The sequence below is a fragment of the Papilio machaon genome, chromosome 20 (assembly GCF_912999745.1).
Source record: "Papilio machaon chromosome 20, ilPapMach1.1, whole genome shotgun sequence".
Taxonomy (NCBI): Eukaryota; Metazoa; Arthropoda; class Insecta; order Lepidoptera; family Papilionidae; genus Papilio; species Papilio machaon.
In genome coordinates this window covers 921,850-939,198 of record NC_060005.1, presented here as the reverse complement: position 1 = coordinate 939,198, position 17,349 = coordinate 921,850, and the positions used below count along the sequence as shown (strand labels likewise).

General features: G+C 34.2%; 2 protein-coding genes across 2 annotated transcripts; both read right to left on the bottom strand.

The window, feature by feature from the left end:
- Positions 1 to 2,269: 2,269 nt before the first annotated feature.
- On the bottom strand, positions 2,270 to 7,375 carry LOC106714657 (chymotrypsin-2-like). The gene is made up of 8 exons (XM_045682894.1): positions 7,292 to 7,375; positions 5,022 to 5,043; positions 4,635 to 4,782; positions 3,788 to 3,918; positions 3,380 to 3,469; positions 2,932 to 3,023; positions 2,597 to 2,678; positions 2,270 to 2,367 (listed from the first exon to the last, which is right to left on the bottom strand). Exons 1-8 carry the CDS (start codon positions 7,334 to 7,336, stop codon positions 2,306 to 2,308), a joined length of 672 nt encoding a protein of 223 aa, XP_045538850.1. The 5' UTR covers positions 7,337 to 7,375; the 3' UTR covers positions 2,270 to 2,305.
- Positions 7,376 to 8,935: 1,560 nt separating this feature from the next.
- On the bottom strand, positions 8,936 to 15,775 carry LOC106714692 (A-kinase anchor protein 17A). Its single transcript, XM_045682788.1, has 8 exons — positions 14,795 to 15,775; positions 14,358 to 14,565; positions 13,582 to 13,732; positions 13,181 to 13,330; positions 12,750 to 12,821; positions 11,842 to 11,965; positions 11,130 to 11,375; positions 8,936 to 9,284 (listed from the first exon to the last, which is right to left on the bottom strand). Exons 1-8 carry the CDS (start codon positions 15,709 to 15,711, stop codon positions 9,035 to 9,037), a joined length of 2,118 nt encoding a protein of 705 aa, XP_045538744.1. The 5' UTR covers positions 15,712 to 15,775; the 3' UTR covers positions 8,936 to 9,034.
- Positions 15,776 to 17,349: the final 1,574 nt, after the last annotated feature.

Below are 17,349 nucleotides of genomic sequence, written 5' to 3'. Positions count from 1 at the left end.
ACAAAATTTCATCCCTAATTGTTATTTAGCACCCTTAAGAGTAAACTTTTTTCAAATATTGAATATTAATTTCTTTATATCAAATTAGCAGCCTCAAAAATAAGTTTCAAGCTTCTAACTGTAAAAGAAGACGATACTTCCATACAATTTTCCATCCCCTCTTTCAACCCCTTACAACCCTCTTTTCGCGTTAAAATGTAGCCTACGTCTTTCCTCAGGCTCTAGACTAAATATTGGCAAGGATAACAGCAAAACATATTAAACAAAACATTCACCAAAACCGAGCATATTGCCAAAAAAAATTCATCCCCTATTGATATTTAGCACCCTTGGGAGTAAATTTTTTACAAAAATTTAATTTCATATTTTTTTACATAGAATTAGCAACCTCAAAAATAAGTTTCAAGCTTCCAACTGTAAAAATGACGATAATTCCATACAAACTTTCACCCCCACGTTCAACCCCTTACAAACCCTTGTTCGCGTTAAAATGTGCCCTATGTCCTTCCTCAGGCTCTAGACTAAATATTGGTAAGGGTAATAGCAAAACATATTAAAGAAAACATTCAACAAAACCTCACATATTGCCAAACAAAATTTCATCCCCTATTATTATTTAGCACCCTTGGGGGTAAAATTTTACAAAAATTTAATTTCACATTTATCTTTATCAAATTAGCAGCCTTGAAAATAAGTTTCCAGCTTCTACCTGTAAAAATGACGATAGTTCCATACAAACTTTCACCCCCACTTTCAACCCCTTACAACCCCTTTTTCGCGTTAAAATGTAGCCTACGTCTTTCTTCAGGCTCTAGACTAAATATTGGTAAGGGTTACAGCAAAGCATATTAAACAAAACATTCACCAAAACCAAATATATTGCCAAACAAAATTTCATCCCCTATTGTTATTTAGCACCCTTGGGGGTAAATTTTTTACAAAAATTTAATTTCATACTTATTTATATAGAATTAGCAACCTCAAAAATAAGTTTCAAGCTTCCAACTGTAATAATGACGATAATTCCATACAAACTTTCACCCCCACGTTCAACCCCTTGCAAACCCTTTTTCGCGTTAAAATGTGCCCTATATCCTTCCTCGGGCTCTAGACTAAATATTGGTAAGGGTAATAGCAAAACATATTAAAGAAAACATTCAACAAATCCGAATATATTGCCAAACAAAATTTCATCCCCTATTATTATTTAGCACCCTTGGGGGTAAAATTTTTCCAAAAATTTAATTTCATATTTATATTTATCAAATTAGCCTTGAAAATAAGTTTCAATCTTCTACCTGTAAAAATGACGATAATTCCATACAAACTTTCACCCCCACTTTCAACCCCTTACAACCCCTTTTTCGCGTTAAAATGTAGCCTATGTCCATCCTCAGGCTCTAGACTATCTGTGTACAAAATTTCATTTAAATCGGTTCAGTAGTTTTTGCGTGAAAGCGAGACAGACAGACAGACAGACAGAGTTACTTTCGCATTTATAATATTAGTAAGGATGACGGCAAATACCATATATTGGGTAAAAATTTACCGTCAAGAGGTGTTCATTTTTATGACTATCGTAAGTTAAATTACGACAAATTTGAAGTTTTAATTTGCTGCGGCAGCACTCGCGTTCACTCACGTAGAATGCATACTCGAACACGCAGTCGGCTTGCTCGAGCAAGATCTGTATTCAATTTTGCGATGTGTGTTAATAATCATAAGATATTTTTTCAATAATCTAAGAAAATGCTCTGCTCTGCTTTTGGTGTACACTGACCCTTAGGAGTGCAACAACAAAAATACAAGTAAGACTCAAGTCAAGTCTCAACTCAAGACATTCACAGACAGAACAATAACTTTTTCATAGTGTATCTTATAAGGGTCTGTACATACAGACCGAGGTAGAGAGCTGTAAAGATTTTTTGTCGCAAATAAAATTGAGCTTTATACGATTGAAATAAGGTTTAATTTAAAATTACCAACTATCAACGTATTCCAAAGTAGATGTAACGAAAACCATGCTTAAATGTATGTATTTGATTAAAAAGAGCCTTTTCTAATAAATGATTTAAAAATGAATAATACGGTAATGAGATAGTTGACGATATCTTTCATACAGAGATTTTAGGCTCGGAAACCAACGATTAGTTGGATTGTCTTGCTTTTTCTTTCGATTGATGGTGGATAACTTTTTTTCATGGCAATTGGAAATTAAAGAAAGAAAAAAAAAACAACATTTAACAATTTGATATTTTATTATAGTGAATATTTCAACGGGAACATATATTTAGGTTCTTTCATTTTAAAAGGGGAATCCAGTCTCGAAGTCAATCCAGACTTTGTATGCGCCAACGCTCGCGAACACTGAAATAAAAAAAACGTTTTACATTTTACTTTATTGTACACAGGATGAAGTATTTGAAAGGTTTTAGAATGGACACAATGTACTAATGAAGAACAGAAAAAAAATTAACAAAGAACATGAACTTCTCGTGACTCAATGTTCAGATTTCCAACGAGAGGAAGATCTACCAAGTAATGTACACATTATATAATGTATCGTAATTAGGTATAAAGTTATGTTTATACTCACAGGCAGGGGAACCACTCTGAGCGGGAGTTACGAGGATTCCTATTTGCTTGCCGTTGCTCACCAGAGGAGCGCCGATGTCGTGCTGTATTAGAAAAAAAATGAAGATCCAGTCTATTAAACCAGAGACAGCACATTTCTAGCACATATTTTGATTGATTTTCATTTGCTTAATTGTAACTACTAGAAGTACTGTATATTTTTAACAGAATACGGATACGTATTTAGCCCTCGTCAACAATTCAACAAGTTCAACAAATGCTGTCCCTCTATACCATATCCATGTCATTGTCTCGTTATAGTTTATGTTTTCAATTATAAGATAATTTAAAACTCACTACAGTGGTCTGTACGTCGCTGGTGCCTTCGAACACGTCGTGCCGACGCTCTGACAGTGTGAACTCGAAGCAGCTCAGAGTTTCGCCGGCGGCTGCAAGGAATAATCATAGAATTTATTGCAATAAATTCAATAACACTACAAATTTACATATGAAAATGAGCTAAGCTAATCGCTGGCAATGAACTTGATATTATAAGGGAAGATTATAAACATAAGGAAGAAAAAGGACGTAAACATATATTATATATAAATACGAATGCAAGCATGTGCAAAGTTTAAAAAGGGTGGAACAATTTAGTGTATGTTACATCAAAAAAGACGGTCAAAGAACGTTAAAAATATCTCATATCATAATTATTTGAATTGTTTTATTTATAATTAATTATCTATAATAATTATTAGAGCTAAATACGCTAAGTACGTAAACATGTTACAAGTATACTTACATCCGTCTTCCTGCGCACCGTAGCCGCAGAGCGTGCCGGTCTCAGGCAGCTCGTCTCTGGCTGTCGCCAGCTCCACGGGGCTGATAGTCGCTGTAAAATTGAACATCAACAAATGTTGCTGGTTAGTTCAGATCATTTTATTCATTATCGTATTCTAAATGACAAGAATTTCCTTATTAAGTGTCTTAAATGAAATTGGTCTCCAATTTTTCTTTTACCTCTAATTCAGCTACTAATCTGGTCATTAAACTAGCAGTTGCCCGTGAGTTTTCCTCGCGGAATTAAAAAAATTAGTAAAAAATATAGCATACGTCACCCGGGGATAGTGTAGCTTCCTAACAGTTAAAAGATAAACATGTTATCTCGTGTGCTACATGCATTCTACGTGCGTTTATAGAAAATACTCACGTGTGAACTCGATTTCGCTGTTGATGCGGATGAGACCGACCCTGTTGTTGAAACGCGAAGACGAAGTCTCAGTTACCAGCTCGGGGTTGTTCACGTTAGCGGCTCCATACCGAATCCAAGCGTAGCGAAGGCTAAACACAATACCGAATCATATATCAGACATTACGGTAATGCATCAGACTAAGTTAGCAATTGTCGGCCAAACTCGATAATTAGATAACCTCTTCGGAACATATCTAGTCAGTCAAAAAAAACATTATAAATAGTGTCTGCTAAAGTCCTGAATGGACATAAAAATAAAGAAACTTGGTAAGTGATAATCTATTGATGGAATAAAAATATATGACCGTGAAAATACCTTAAGCAATTCAAACATTTTGTGATATTCAAAGCAAAAAGTGTAACAGTGGTTGAGAGTCCGCAGCAATATTAACTGCTGCACGAATGACCCGCTTGACCAGTGCAAAACCATGACCACAAATTAGACAAGCATGAAGAGGAGGTAATCGCCGTAGGCCAACTTCTAGTCCTCTTTCCCTTCCTATAACGATAGGTAGGGAAATTTGATTCGACGGGATTGAGTTCGTCTCGTCCTCTTGTCGATGTAAGGTAAGCAATGCATCAACAACTTGTTGGAGACGTCTTTACCAAGATATAGCATCAGTTTAGAGAAATCAGATTGCCGCTTACTTATTCGCCAACATAAAAAAAATAAAGCAAGTCTTCAGATCGCAACTGAAATGTGTATTTTAATAGCATAGATGAAAACTGTGTTTGACTGTTCATGTGACCATGGACAATGTCGTTACTACATAACAAGTGTCATTTGTTAAGGTGTTAAGCTCACTTCATTACGCAGGCGGTGGATGTGAGCACCCAACGCTCATTAATGAGGGAGCCGACGCAGCTTTTGAGCTGACCATCGCCGAAGTTGTAGGCAATGCGGAGGTGCACCACCCATGGGTTCTCAGCCAACGACACAGCAGTGATGGGAGCTAAAAGTTTTCAAGAATAAAATGATATGCCATTCAGACTAGAAATATCTTGTTCGACATCCCAGGATCAATTAGAAAAAAATAATTTATTACAATTTTTATATTACTATTTATTTCAGATTGGATAAAATTTTAGTACAAAAAAGGTAAGGTGTAAGTAATAAAGTTAAAGTCATAAATTTAAGTTAGGTTAAGTTGCAGAGGATGAAGTTAAGTAAATATGTGGTAATTACACTCACCGTCCAAGCCTGTGCTGCGGCCCTGTAAAATAAAACATAAAACACTTTCATTAAACTTTTTACTTCAAATTATAAACTGTTTGGTATAAAATTCTAGGAAATGATGTTAACCTATTTCTTAAACCGTTGGTAATCCTTCCAACCGATTGTGGTGGTAAAGAAATAGCCTAGTCGTTTTTAAAGTGACAATATCTGAATTTGTTTAATGGTTTAAGTATGTTTTAAAAAACTTTATAAAACGCCATTATAATTTTATCCTTATTACATTTTTAATTACATTATTTAATAATATTTAAGGTTATAAATAATTAAATATGTGATTAGATAATTTTGTGATTTTTTATCACCTAAATTATGTTAAATTTAAAGATTATCATCGCCTTATTTGTGATACGATCAAGCAAAACGATTAGAAAACTGATTAAGTATTTAAGTTTTATTATAAAGGTGAAAGATTTATTAATATTATAAAAATAAAACTCTACAAAAGTTTTTAATTGACTTTCAATTCATGGAAATATCTTTTTGCTATTTTCTTTCTACTTAACTCCTAATAATATTTGCACCATTAGTAGCTAAGTGGAAGTTAGTAGTATTAGCTTAGTAGCACGGGAGCTCACGACCAAATCCATGTCGCTTCGTTTACTGCCAAAACTGTATAATACCATTAGAATAGATGAATCTGAACCCGGCTAAGTGGGCAGTACCGGCTAGAAACGTCGCAGTTTTATGGGGGGCATTTCTGCTACGTTAAAAAAATGGCAAACAGTTTTATCACAATATGTCTGATAATAAAAATGTAAATAGGTTTCCTCATTTTATTACGAAAAAATTGTTTTCAGACATTTTGCGCGTCACATGTGGCCTAAGCGCATTTTCAAAAATGTCAAAAAATTTACCCGACCTGTCTCATAGCAGCTTGGTACATTTTTTTAAATCTTTTGGATGGCTGCCAGACTTATAAAAAACCGTTTTCAGACATTTTAAATGTCACCTAAAACTCCAAAAACGAAGAGAACGTTTCGGAGTCGCCCGGTAACGTGCGGTGCTTGCTAACTACGTTCCTATCCCTGGCTAGCCTACAGCGCAAGCGTCCATCAGCTGTTCTGACTATAGCAACGGTTTCACGACGCTCTCTTTTCAATAAACAGTATTTTTCAAACGTTATCCAAATTTACTTTTGTCCAATTTATTAAAAATGTCCTTTAATTTTAGTTCGATGGTTTCGAGTGAGCTCTTTATCGATCATCATCTAAAAATTTGCGAGTTGCAGTTTATTCATTTGTTTTCAGATGTAAATACGCCACAATATGATTTTTTAATAATTTCTGACTCGAAAAGTTGTCTGATTAATGAAGTACAACACTAAATTTGTCTGATATAATTTTTTCTGCATCCAGACAACTATTTTCATGATGTAGAACAGTTTTCAGACAGAATGCTACGGAAAATAACGCTAAAATTTTTCAACACGTTCAAAATGGTTTCAACACATAAGATGCTCACACTTTCTTCTGAAAAATGATTAATTCGCATCAACTGACCAATGTTCACTTGAAAACAAGATTTCCAGACGGTTTGCTATAAGTTTTTTTTTAAATTTCTGAAATTAGTATTTTTGCAATAAGAATCACCAAATCTATCGATTTTATACAGTTTTCATCGTAAAAAGATGAGGCAAAAATTTTGGTCGTGGGCTCTCTAACTATAGTAATTAACTTCTAAGAGCTTAGTAATGCTCGATATTAAATAACCTAGCAACAAGTATATAATACAAAAAAAGAAATTGATATATACATATATATAAAAAAATGAAGTTTTAATATTCGGTAACCTGATCACGATTTAGGCAGCATTTAGCTTGATCTACAGCATACATTGCAGCAGCAGATATTTCGTTACTTAATATAAAAGCAGACATATACTGTCATTATTGCCGCATGAACGGTGATGCATTGAAATCCTTTAAAGTTATGGTTTAATGATTTCTGTTATCTTTTAAAATAATTAGGAATTACGTGTACACGTGCAGTGGAAACTTTATATAATTGTTTTTAAAGCTTTTTTTTCGATTTTTAGCATCATCTGCAAATCCCTACTGTCAGTCGAAAAAAAAGACGACAATAGTATTTTAATTCCTAACACTTTCAATGCCCTGCCAGTTCACGTTAACACGTGAAAATCTTAATAGCATCAAGCATGTTAACTTTTATATACTTAAGATATTTAAAATATAAAGGTATTATATAATGTTAACTTATGTTTCTTACCTGGACAGCGACAACGAGGGCCAGAAAAGCGAATGCAAACTTCATGTTGGAGCTAAGTTCGAGCCAGGAACGGATACTTATGGTAATAGACAACATTGGTCTATATATATTCAGTTTATCAATGCAAAGGAAATTAATATGATAATAAATTTAACAATTTCCTTTAATCTAATGATAAAATTGTAATTAAATCTATTTATCGCCACATAGTGTCTCTTATCTGATTTTTGAAAATATCCAGATATATAAAACTAGTTATACCCCATGGTTTTTCTCACTCCCACCTCAACTTATGTAATTTTCTTTCTCTATTGTACATTACACAAATAATCATCTTAATTAACAAAACCGTTAAATCCTTTTGTATATATCGACGCTGGAAAGCGTAATCGCTGTAACCCCGAAAGTATGAACTTTACAGGAGAGCAAAAAAATGATAACTCGTGAGCTGATACGCCTACAAGCATGCGGTATTTAGCAATGTTGTGTAGTTTGTGCTAACCTATAATAAAATCATTATCGTTTAATAATGGTTCAAATGATTAACGTGTGAAAAACATATTCGCGATTTCAAGGGTTACAGCGTTTATGCTTTCCAGCGTCGATATGTAAAATACTACTTGATTTTTTTTTATATTATAAGGTGGCAAACGAGCAAGCGGCCACATGAATTCGCCGAAATGGCGAAGCGACCGCTGCCCATAGACCTTCGCAATTACAGATGTGTTGCCTACCCTCAATCGACGAAGGAGGAGACGCACAAAAATAGAATATTTAACCTTCCTATGCATCTCCTTCTCCATCAAATTCACCTCCCCTTCCCATCCTTTTCTTATAAGAAAAGGGGAAGGGAAAGGGGACTAAAATGACGCCTCCGGCACCACACTTATTCTACCTTCATAAGACTACATTCACAGGCGCCGCGCCTGAACTTAGTGGTAAGGGTTTTCTAACTACCCACTTGTACGGGAGAATAAAAATGAACTAACTAGGTTATCTTTTTAGGCGCCAACACCAAAAGAATTACAAATAAATAGCATCTGTACCGAACAGACGAATACAATGGAAATGAGAAATTATAACAAAACTATCTTAACATTTTTACTTTTTAGTCGACTTCAAAAAGAAGGAGGTTATCAATTCGACTGTATTTTTTTTTATGTGTGTTACCGCGAATCTCCGCCCCTGGTAGTCCGATTTTGATAAAAATTATTTTAATCGAAAGGAAGTGCTTGCAGATAGGTCCCATTTTTTTGTTTTTTTTTTTTAAATAACTAGAAGACTAGTAGATTTTGTAAGACTGGAATCACAGACTTATTAAAAACAGACATGTCTAATCAATATAAACAGGAAAATTATTAAAAAAAAATCCACAGACAATAAATGACATTGTCGGCCAGTGACATGTGTAAATATAATTCCTCGCTTCCATTGAACTGGACTTGTTTTATGTTGTTCATATTAACCGTCGGATTCCACTAACGAAAGACTCATACCAAAATAAATGGCTATCCATCTCAAATACAACAGTGGAAAGCCACGGTCAAAATTCTATTGGTATATTAAAAGAAAGTCGTATTATAATAATATAAATGTATTTATTTTACTTTGTTAAACTTATTACATACGAATTGATATTCCGAAAATCCTAAGAATTGCATCACTTTGAAAGAGAACAAAGATTATTGCAGATGAGTTTTAAAACTTAAAAAAAAAATGTTCAAATTTCAAATCTTAAATATGTTAACTGTTACGTCCTTCTCCGTCTTTAGGACTTCTAGACCAGGACCTGTGAGTTCCCCCCTCTTTAGGCAAGGACCAACTTTTAGACCTTCGCTTCGGCGTGGTTAATTGCTTATCTTGTACATCTGACCGTTCGTCCAGCTTGGGCGTAGTCGTCAGTCTGGTCTTTGATTTTGTCCTAGACTTTGTCCTGGATCGTCGGCTGCGTGATCTAGACCGCTTACGAGATCTAGATCGGCTATGGCTAGACCTGTAATACATTTAATATTATAAACTAGTTAATCTTTTAATTTAACTATTATTATATTAACATTCAAGTCTCTTATCACATTTGGGATTTTAAAAAAAAACCAAGTTATCTTTGAAAATTCACTTTTTTTTTAAATTCCAAATATAACATCTATTTGCTGTGAAATAATTATCACAAAACAAATTTACAAACAAACAAACATCACTAGTATTTTTGTTAATGAATGTAATGCATTCATAAAGGTATCATCTTCAATTATCTTGATTAATCGAAGTATTTATTTATTATATAATTTGGGAAACTTGATTAAACGAAATCAGCAATCAATTGTTATCAAATGATTGAACGATCGGGTTTTTTTTCGCCGTAAATCGATTTTTTTTTTACCTCCCTGGTTTAAAAATGTTAATGCAATAAAAAATCCGCTTCCAAAACTCGGCAACGAAGAAACGATGGCTGACGTGTAATTTTACGAAGAAAAGAATCTAATATATAAAATTCTCGTGTCACAGTTTTCGTTGCCATACTCCTCCGAAATTTTTTGTGCTTATCTACCGGATCCATGAGAATCGGCCAACGTCTATTTTTCATAACCCCCCCCCCCATTCAGTTTTTTTTTATCTGCGCGCGGACGGAGTCGCGGGCGACAGCTAGTAACAAATATAATATATTTTAATTTATTTGTATTCATATAATAATAATTTCTCCAATTAATATTTTTTTTACGTACTGTTGGGAAATTGGGTGTGGAATTGCTGAATTACAGAATGGTAAGTTAAAATGTGTATATGACCAACATGCCACATAGCGACTAAATTGTCATTGTATTGCGTAAGTCGTCATGTAACAGAGGTTCATACACAGTCATACACAATCATACACAGTCATACACAGCGCGCGTCGCCGATATTTCTATGTCAACGTCAAAAACATTTGCTCGCGAAACTATTTGTCGAACCAATTGAAAAGAGATCGAGCCAGTTGAAAAGAGGTCGAACCAGTTGAAAAGAGATCGAGCCAGTTGAAAAGAAAGAAAGAAAGAAAGAAAGAAAGAAAGAAAGAAAGAAAGAAAGAAAGAAAGAAAGAAAGAAAGAAAGAAACTCGTTTATTACCACACAAGTACAAGAGAAAAAAAAAATTCACACCACATATTTATGAAAATAATTTAGTGAAATGTGGTAAAAGGGGCCAACACAGCGTACAGAGACGGCCTGAAGCAGTCCCTGCGCTGGTTTTCAGTTGGCTCTTTTACATCCACCTGAATAATTACATAACATGGAGGGATAACTCAGTCTATTACAGTCTACTATTATATAACATCCACTTCAATGACCATACAAAAGAACATGCAAATGACACGTAAAGAAAAACAAAAAAATAAAAAAATAATAATAATAATAAGGTAACCTAACATGAAAAATACACATTAAGAACTAGTAACATTTCATTTCATTTCATTTCAATGACAAGAACACACATTGAGAAAAAAAAAATCAACATTACATGATTGATTTGGTACTATTAAAACACCATATCTGAAGTATAAAACAAGTACTACTGTTAAATAATAATAAAAGGATATAATGAGGTTAAAAAAAAGAGGTCGAACCAGTTGAAAACAGATCGAGCCAGTTGAAAAGAGGTCGAACCAGTTGAAAAGAGGTCGAACCAGTTGAAAAAAGGTCAAACTTCAAATGTATACATTTGTTACGGGCCGTTTCAATATTCTCCGCGGCTCAAGGTCAGCTACAAAATGCCCTACCTAACATTGTAAAATGCCCTACTTAACCTAACATTATATTATACGCAACGATGCACGCGATATTCCGAACCTTCTATACTCACCTGGATCTCCTTCTGGTGTTCGAGCGTCTACTTCTACTTTTGGACCGTCTACTCCTTGATCTTCTACTTCTGGATCGTCTACTTCTAGAGCGAGAGCGGCTGTATGAGCGGTGCCGAGAGCGCGAGCGCGAGCGCGAACGCGAACGCGAACGCGAACGTGACCGCGAGCGGGTGTACGAGCGGTGCACGTGTGTACGGTCGCAGTGATTGTTGCGTCCCTCTTGTGCTGTTAACTTCTTGAAATATCTACGAATAGAAGAATTATGTAACACGAATATATTTGAACACATAAATATATATAAATTCAATGGAAAATGTCTATTTTTATGTTTATTTGTATATTATGTGATCTGTGGTGATCCATAACACACGGTATCTCTCTAGTATGAACACCAGTCCCCTGCCCATAGAGGAAAAACAATACAGTTATTTTTTCCATGTCACCGATTGACGATGTCATTTTTTATCTATGGATTTATTTTGAAAAGTTTCTTAAATATTTAATAAGTAAATCTTATTAATATTTATAAATGCGAATGTTTAGATGTATGTTTTTTAAAGGTATCTCCAGATCGGGTCAAAGGATCTTGATGAAATATAGAACATAGTTTGGAAGAACACAAAGGTTATTATTATTTTAATATTATACATTACATATTTCAATCCTAAGACTCCAAAAACAGATGTATACAAGGCAAAGGGATGCACTCACTGATAATACTGTTGACTGGCATCGGGACCATCAAAGTATGGCATACGAGGACGCTGCCCGCCCCGACCTCGCCCACGTCCCCTCCCCCGCGGCACGAACCCCCGGACAGGGTAATACATTGACGCTGCACATACACACATACAAATACATTGTGTATATACAATAGAGCGTCAGTTGCTCAGGGATTAAGTACTTGACTTGTAATCGAACTCGAGACCTGCATCTCGAGTTCGAATCCCGAATACCAATGTGTTTTTTTCGATTTACATATAGAGGGGTGAAAGGCTATTTGTTTTAAGCGACATTTTTTGCGACATTGACTTATATATATATTTAGAATCAGAAAAATTCCCTGATTCTGATTATATATATAAGTCAATATCGTAAAAAATGTCGCTTAAAACAAATAGCCTTTCACCCCTCTATATGTACATTTATCTGACGTTTTTACGATGAAGGAAAACATCTTGATGCACATATCTAAGAAGAAATTCAAAGATATATGTGAAGTCAACCCGCACTAAGTCAGCATTGACTATGTCCTAGTCACCTCTAACTTAGGGTAGACTCTGAGACCCTCAGTGGGGACGTATAGTGAGCTGATGATGATGATGATGATGAATATATATTAACGTAATTAACTATCAGTCTTACTAATATTATAAATGCGAATTTTTAGATGGATGGATGGATGGATGTTTGTTTGAAGTTATCTCCGGAACGGCTCAACGAATCTTGATGAAATTTAGCACAGATGTTGACAGTCTGGAAAAACAAATGGGCTACTTATTACGTTTTTTTTTTAGTTTCTTGCGGACGGAGTCGCGGGCTACCGCTAGTCTATTTATAAATCAGATGACATTGTACAATTGTTATAATAAAAAATAAATAATTTACGATACAATTACTTTGCGGGAAGGGGTAACCGGGCGGCGGTGCGCAGGCGTACGGATACGGAAATCCGTACGGATACATCCCAGCTACTGAAAACATATAAAAAAACTGTATTTTATATTTAAAAAAAAAACATATTTCTCATAGTTTTTTTCATATATCTTAACAAGTCACTCATAGGAGCACTGCACATTGCTCTTCTCCAGCATCCCGCTACACTCCAACACCTAATATTGTATTTAACAGCGATTAGCAAGAAGTTAACAGCCATGAAGACTACTGCACTCACGTAGCATAGTCAATTTAAAAAAAAAATTGTGTCTATATGTATGCCTGGAAAGCTATATTTATTCTGTGTAATCTCCGGAACAGCTAATTGACAGAGTAATAATGTTCTTTACATGTATGTGAGTTTGTATGTCCATTATTAGTTTTAGAGATTTACCTGGTGGTTTATATTCATACTCTCTCTCCGGTGTGGGTAGTTTCTCTTTCTTGATTCTCTTTGTTCTCTCATCTTCTGAGGATAGTGAGCTGATCGGGGAGACCTGTCTTGGCTTCTTCGTTTCTAATGCTGAACGTATCACTATACGCCCTGTAAAAAAATTTAACAACAGATCCGGCTTGAAGGACCATTATAGGTAACTATGGATAAGACGTTGAGTTAATATGAACTGAATAAAGCCCTAATTCGGCAAATTAGCTAGATCTTTTTATACTCAATTATCTGAGAATAAGTCAAAATTAGACAAATAACTAGAAGCCAAAATGCAAAGAAATTATCTTTGTACAGTTTCAAGATTATGCCTTTTAAAACAGGTAGAAGTATTTCTAGTAAAAACTTACCATCCATTGCTTGCTTCACCATTTCCCTCTGGTTATCCAGCTGCTGTTCCTGCATCCGCTTGAACCTATCCACAACACGGGACCGCTTAGCTCTCTCCTCACTACCATAGTATCTCTCGTGCATGCCACTGCGCTGCAGCTCTGGACGTAACTAGAAATAATAAATTGACACTACAACACAATCCACTTCCTAACCCAACGGGGTAAGCAGAGATTAAGAATCTCCATTTTGAGTGATCCTAGTACAAATATCTACTCTTATCCAGAGACATATATCATATTGGTTACCAATGCTCTTTACTCTACCCTTTCTTAGTCATTACAACTTGATATTATTAAAGTGTTCAGTGCGTCTGGCTGTATTACCTGGTGAGTTGACTTTCAGACAAAAAAATAGTAGGAACTTGAAACATGTGTAGTATAAAAAGTTAAAGCTCTAAAAAGGTCTTCAGATTATTTAAAACAATCTTTTTTTTTCTCTTTATGCAGTAATTCTATAATATGTAAATATGTCTGAAGCTATGGTTTTCAATTTTGTGAAATTAGATTGTCTCATAGTAAATATTGAGACCTTCATAATTTTATTATTCACTAGCTTTTTCCCGCGACTCCGTCCGCGCGGAATATAAAATAGAAAACGGGGTAAAAATTATCCTGTCCTTTTCCTGATTCTAAGCTACCTACCCACCAATTTTCAATCAAATCAGTTCGACCAATCTTAAGTTATAAATAGTGTAACTAACACGACTTTCTTATAGATAACAAAGTAAAATCACCTCAATTCTTTTAAACAATTCCTCAATAAGTCTTATCGCTTGTAACCTCTTCTGAGCATGCATCAGTTTCTTTTGCTCCTCAGCAACCTTCTTGTTAACATCTACCTTGTCCCTTTCTATCAGTTTAGCGAGTCTTTTCTTCTTTCTTCTCTCTTCTCTCTCACGCATCTTTGCCAATTTTTCTCTTTCACTCTTCTCAAGTTTTTGTCTGTACAGTTTAAATTATTTTATTGATAACATACAAAAATTCCAAACATTTAACCCTTTTTTTCAAGCATGTGCATGTATCATTAAATAAAGAGCAATACTGTATTAATATTAAGCCATTGTTATAAGAATTTCAGGCATTTATCTAAAACAATATAAGCTTTGTATTTCCGGGAATGTGACAAAAAAATTAATAAAAACAAAATGTAAGCCACAATTAAAATTATTACCTTTCTTTTGCTTCTCTTTTTGCAATCTTATCTTTCTCCATTCTCTCTTCCTCTTCCTTAGCTCTCTGACGAGCAATGAGTCTCTCTCGGACTATAGCTCTCCGTTTAACAGCCGCATCTGTCATGTGTTTAGTTCTATCAAAGTCCACACGTATGGTACACCATTCTGATATATCGTCCTTCTTTCGTAAAAGTTTCCGCCCTCGCAATGCATCCATACAACGCACAAAGCCCACATATTCACTAAACTGTAAGTAGCCTTCAAAGTACACTGATGATTCCATAGCAGGAATAGTTATACCCCTTATGGCTTCTTTCATCTGCATCCTAAATGGATCTGATGCCGGAACATCAACTTGTCTTAAGGAACCAAATTTTTCAAACACTTTTTTAAACAAACTCTCCGATGGAACTCCATCACTGTAACTGTCTTTCTCATGAATAAACCAACTGATTGGTATATTTGCAATGTGTACTGTATCAGGTCTCTCGCCTGGTTTCATCTCATCCATGTCAGTAGCGTCTCGGAAGAATGAATCCCAAGTATGTCGACTTGGAAAGTCAGACTTTGCTTCAGACACTTTTACTTTTAACTGTTCTGGGTAATCATTCAACTGGATGATGCGATTGTCCAAACGAGACAGCACCCTGCCAAGCTTCTCGGAGCTCTCCAACTCTGCGTCGAACCTTATCACTTCCGAACTATGCTTTATCACTTTCAACATGGAAAACGCGTCAGGTTGGATCATTTTGCGTATTTTCTCCATCAACTCCCAATTCGATATCGATTTTCCGTAAACCTTGTGTGAGGGAAGCTGAACAGAAATATTAAGCTTTGCGAAAGATTTAAGGTACAAACGCTGTGGTAGATACAGAACCACAGCGTCTGAGGCGTCCCTACATACTTGGATACTCATTATACAAAATTAAAAGTTAATTTAATCTACAAATAATCATTAAATCATAAAGTTATTACGCTTAAATACAAAATTAACAATAAAAATAACAAAATAGTTGTAAGTTATGACAAATACAAGACAAATATTCTACGATAACTTAAGAATTATGAATATATTTAAATGACCAATGCATATTGCACGAAGAGCGATCATATTAAATGTACGAGTATATTCAAAATCCAAATATTTATAGAGAATTTTCAAATATAGCATTCAAAAATCCTAAATTTTTGCTTTTTTGCAAAACAAGATGTCAGAACAGAAAACTAATGTCAATGGCATTTTGACAAGAATACTAGTATATTATACAGATAATGAAATTTTTCATTTAAATACTTACAAAATAAAACTTTATAGTCTTAATAATTATAATAGTCTTAATATAATTTTAAAAAATCTTATAAAGATATTTCATGCAAAATCGGTATCAAGATTTACATGTTTTATAAATGCTATGGGACCGACATGTTCTTTGTACTTTTTTCTTTGATTTTACTACTAATATAGTTGGGTGTAATGCTTGACAGATAACTTTTTCATCGATAGTAGATGTAGTGACGACTCTCCTCTACTTATACCTTTCACGTTTCTTATGTACCGCCATTCTTCCTTTATTGTTTAGGTATTCTCATTGTGAACATCAAACCTATATCAGACCATTGCTGGACACGTCTTAACTCGACAGTGGTCAGAGCTTCCCACAATTTAGGGACTTCAGCTTCACGATATTGATCTTAAAAATACTCCGATCAAATTCTCCCTGATATAACCATGCAAGATATTTTATTTTATAAGAATAGGAAAATAAAAGTCTTCATTGTAAAGAATCTTTTTATTTTGTTTATCAGAACTCCACAAGACAGTGTCCTGTAACCACTCAATATACAAATCACAAATAGATCATACTGGGACTTATATATAACATAAATAATTTAGCATATAATTTTACATGGCTGTTATATAAAGTTACAATTAATATGATAATCTTCACAATTAAAAAGTAAAGACTATATTAAATAACATATATACATAATAACTAGCAGATATTTATTTTGTCATGTATACCAAACAAATGTTTTAAGGAATTAATTTTCCACAAAAAACATACAAAATGCAAATTAAATACATTTAGAATTTCACAAAGCAAAATTATCAACCCCTGTGATGATTACCTAACATATCAATAAACAATTGATGTACTTTTTTCATCTTTTACATCATTTAAGTTATAAAAAAAATCACTGGTTTTGCCAAGAAATCTTATGAAATTACTCGTTACACTACAAAAAATCGTACAAATAAAGACAGAAATAGCTTTGTGCGTTTAAACTTAGTCCTTTTTTTAAAAAAAGCCTCATCAATTCGAAATTACATGCAAAATTAATACAAAAATTCCGTCGGACAATAATTTACAATTTCTAACCTATTTTAAATAGTTAAGAAAACATAACTTGGTGGTCATATTTTCTGAAATACTTCAGGCCAATTTTTTTTTATTTGGTCTATTATCATACTATATACAGTAACACAGTAAAATCTGTATTTATATAATATAATGATAGAAAACCTTAAAGGTCACATACTTTTTCTTAAAGT

Bases quoted from the DNA above. Each gene is read 5' to 3' on its own strand.
- LOC106714657 (XM_045682894.1), bottom strand. From the start codon at position 7,336: ATGAAGTTTGCATTCGCTTTTCTGGCCCTCGTTGTCGCTGTCCAG. The intron at 3,919-4,634 runs GTGAGCTTAACA...TATTGTGTTTAG, and splicing joins TCCACCGCCTGCGTAATGAA to CCTTCGCTACGCTTGGATTC. The intron at 3,470-3,787 runs GTGAGTATTTTC...TCAATTTTACAG, and splicing joins CAGCGAAATCGAGTTCACAC to CGACTATCAGCCCCGTGGAG.
- LOC106714692 (XM_045682788.1), bottom strand. From the start codon at position 15,711: ATGAGTATCCAAGTATGTAGGGACGCCTCAGACGCTGTGGTTCTGTAT. The intron at 13,331-13,581 runs GTAAGTTTTTAC...ATTTTTTTACAG, and splicing joins GGTGAAGCAAGCAATGGATG to GGCGTATAGTGATACGTTCA. The intron at 11,966-12,749 runs GTAATTGTATCG...GTGTATGTGCAG, and splicing joins CGGTTACCCCTTCCCGCAAA to CGTCAATGTATTACCCTGTC.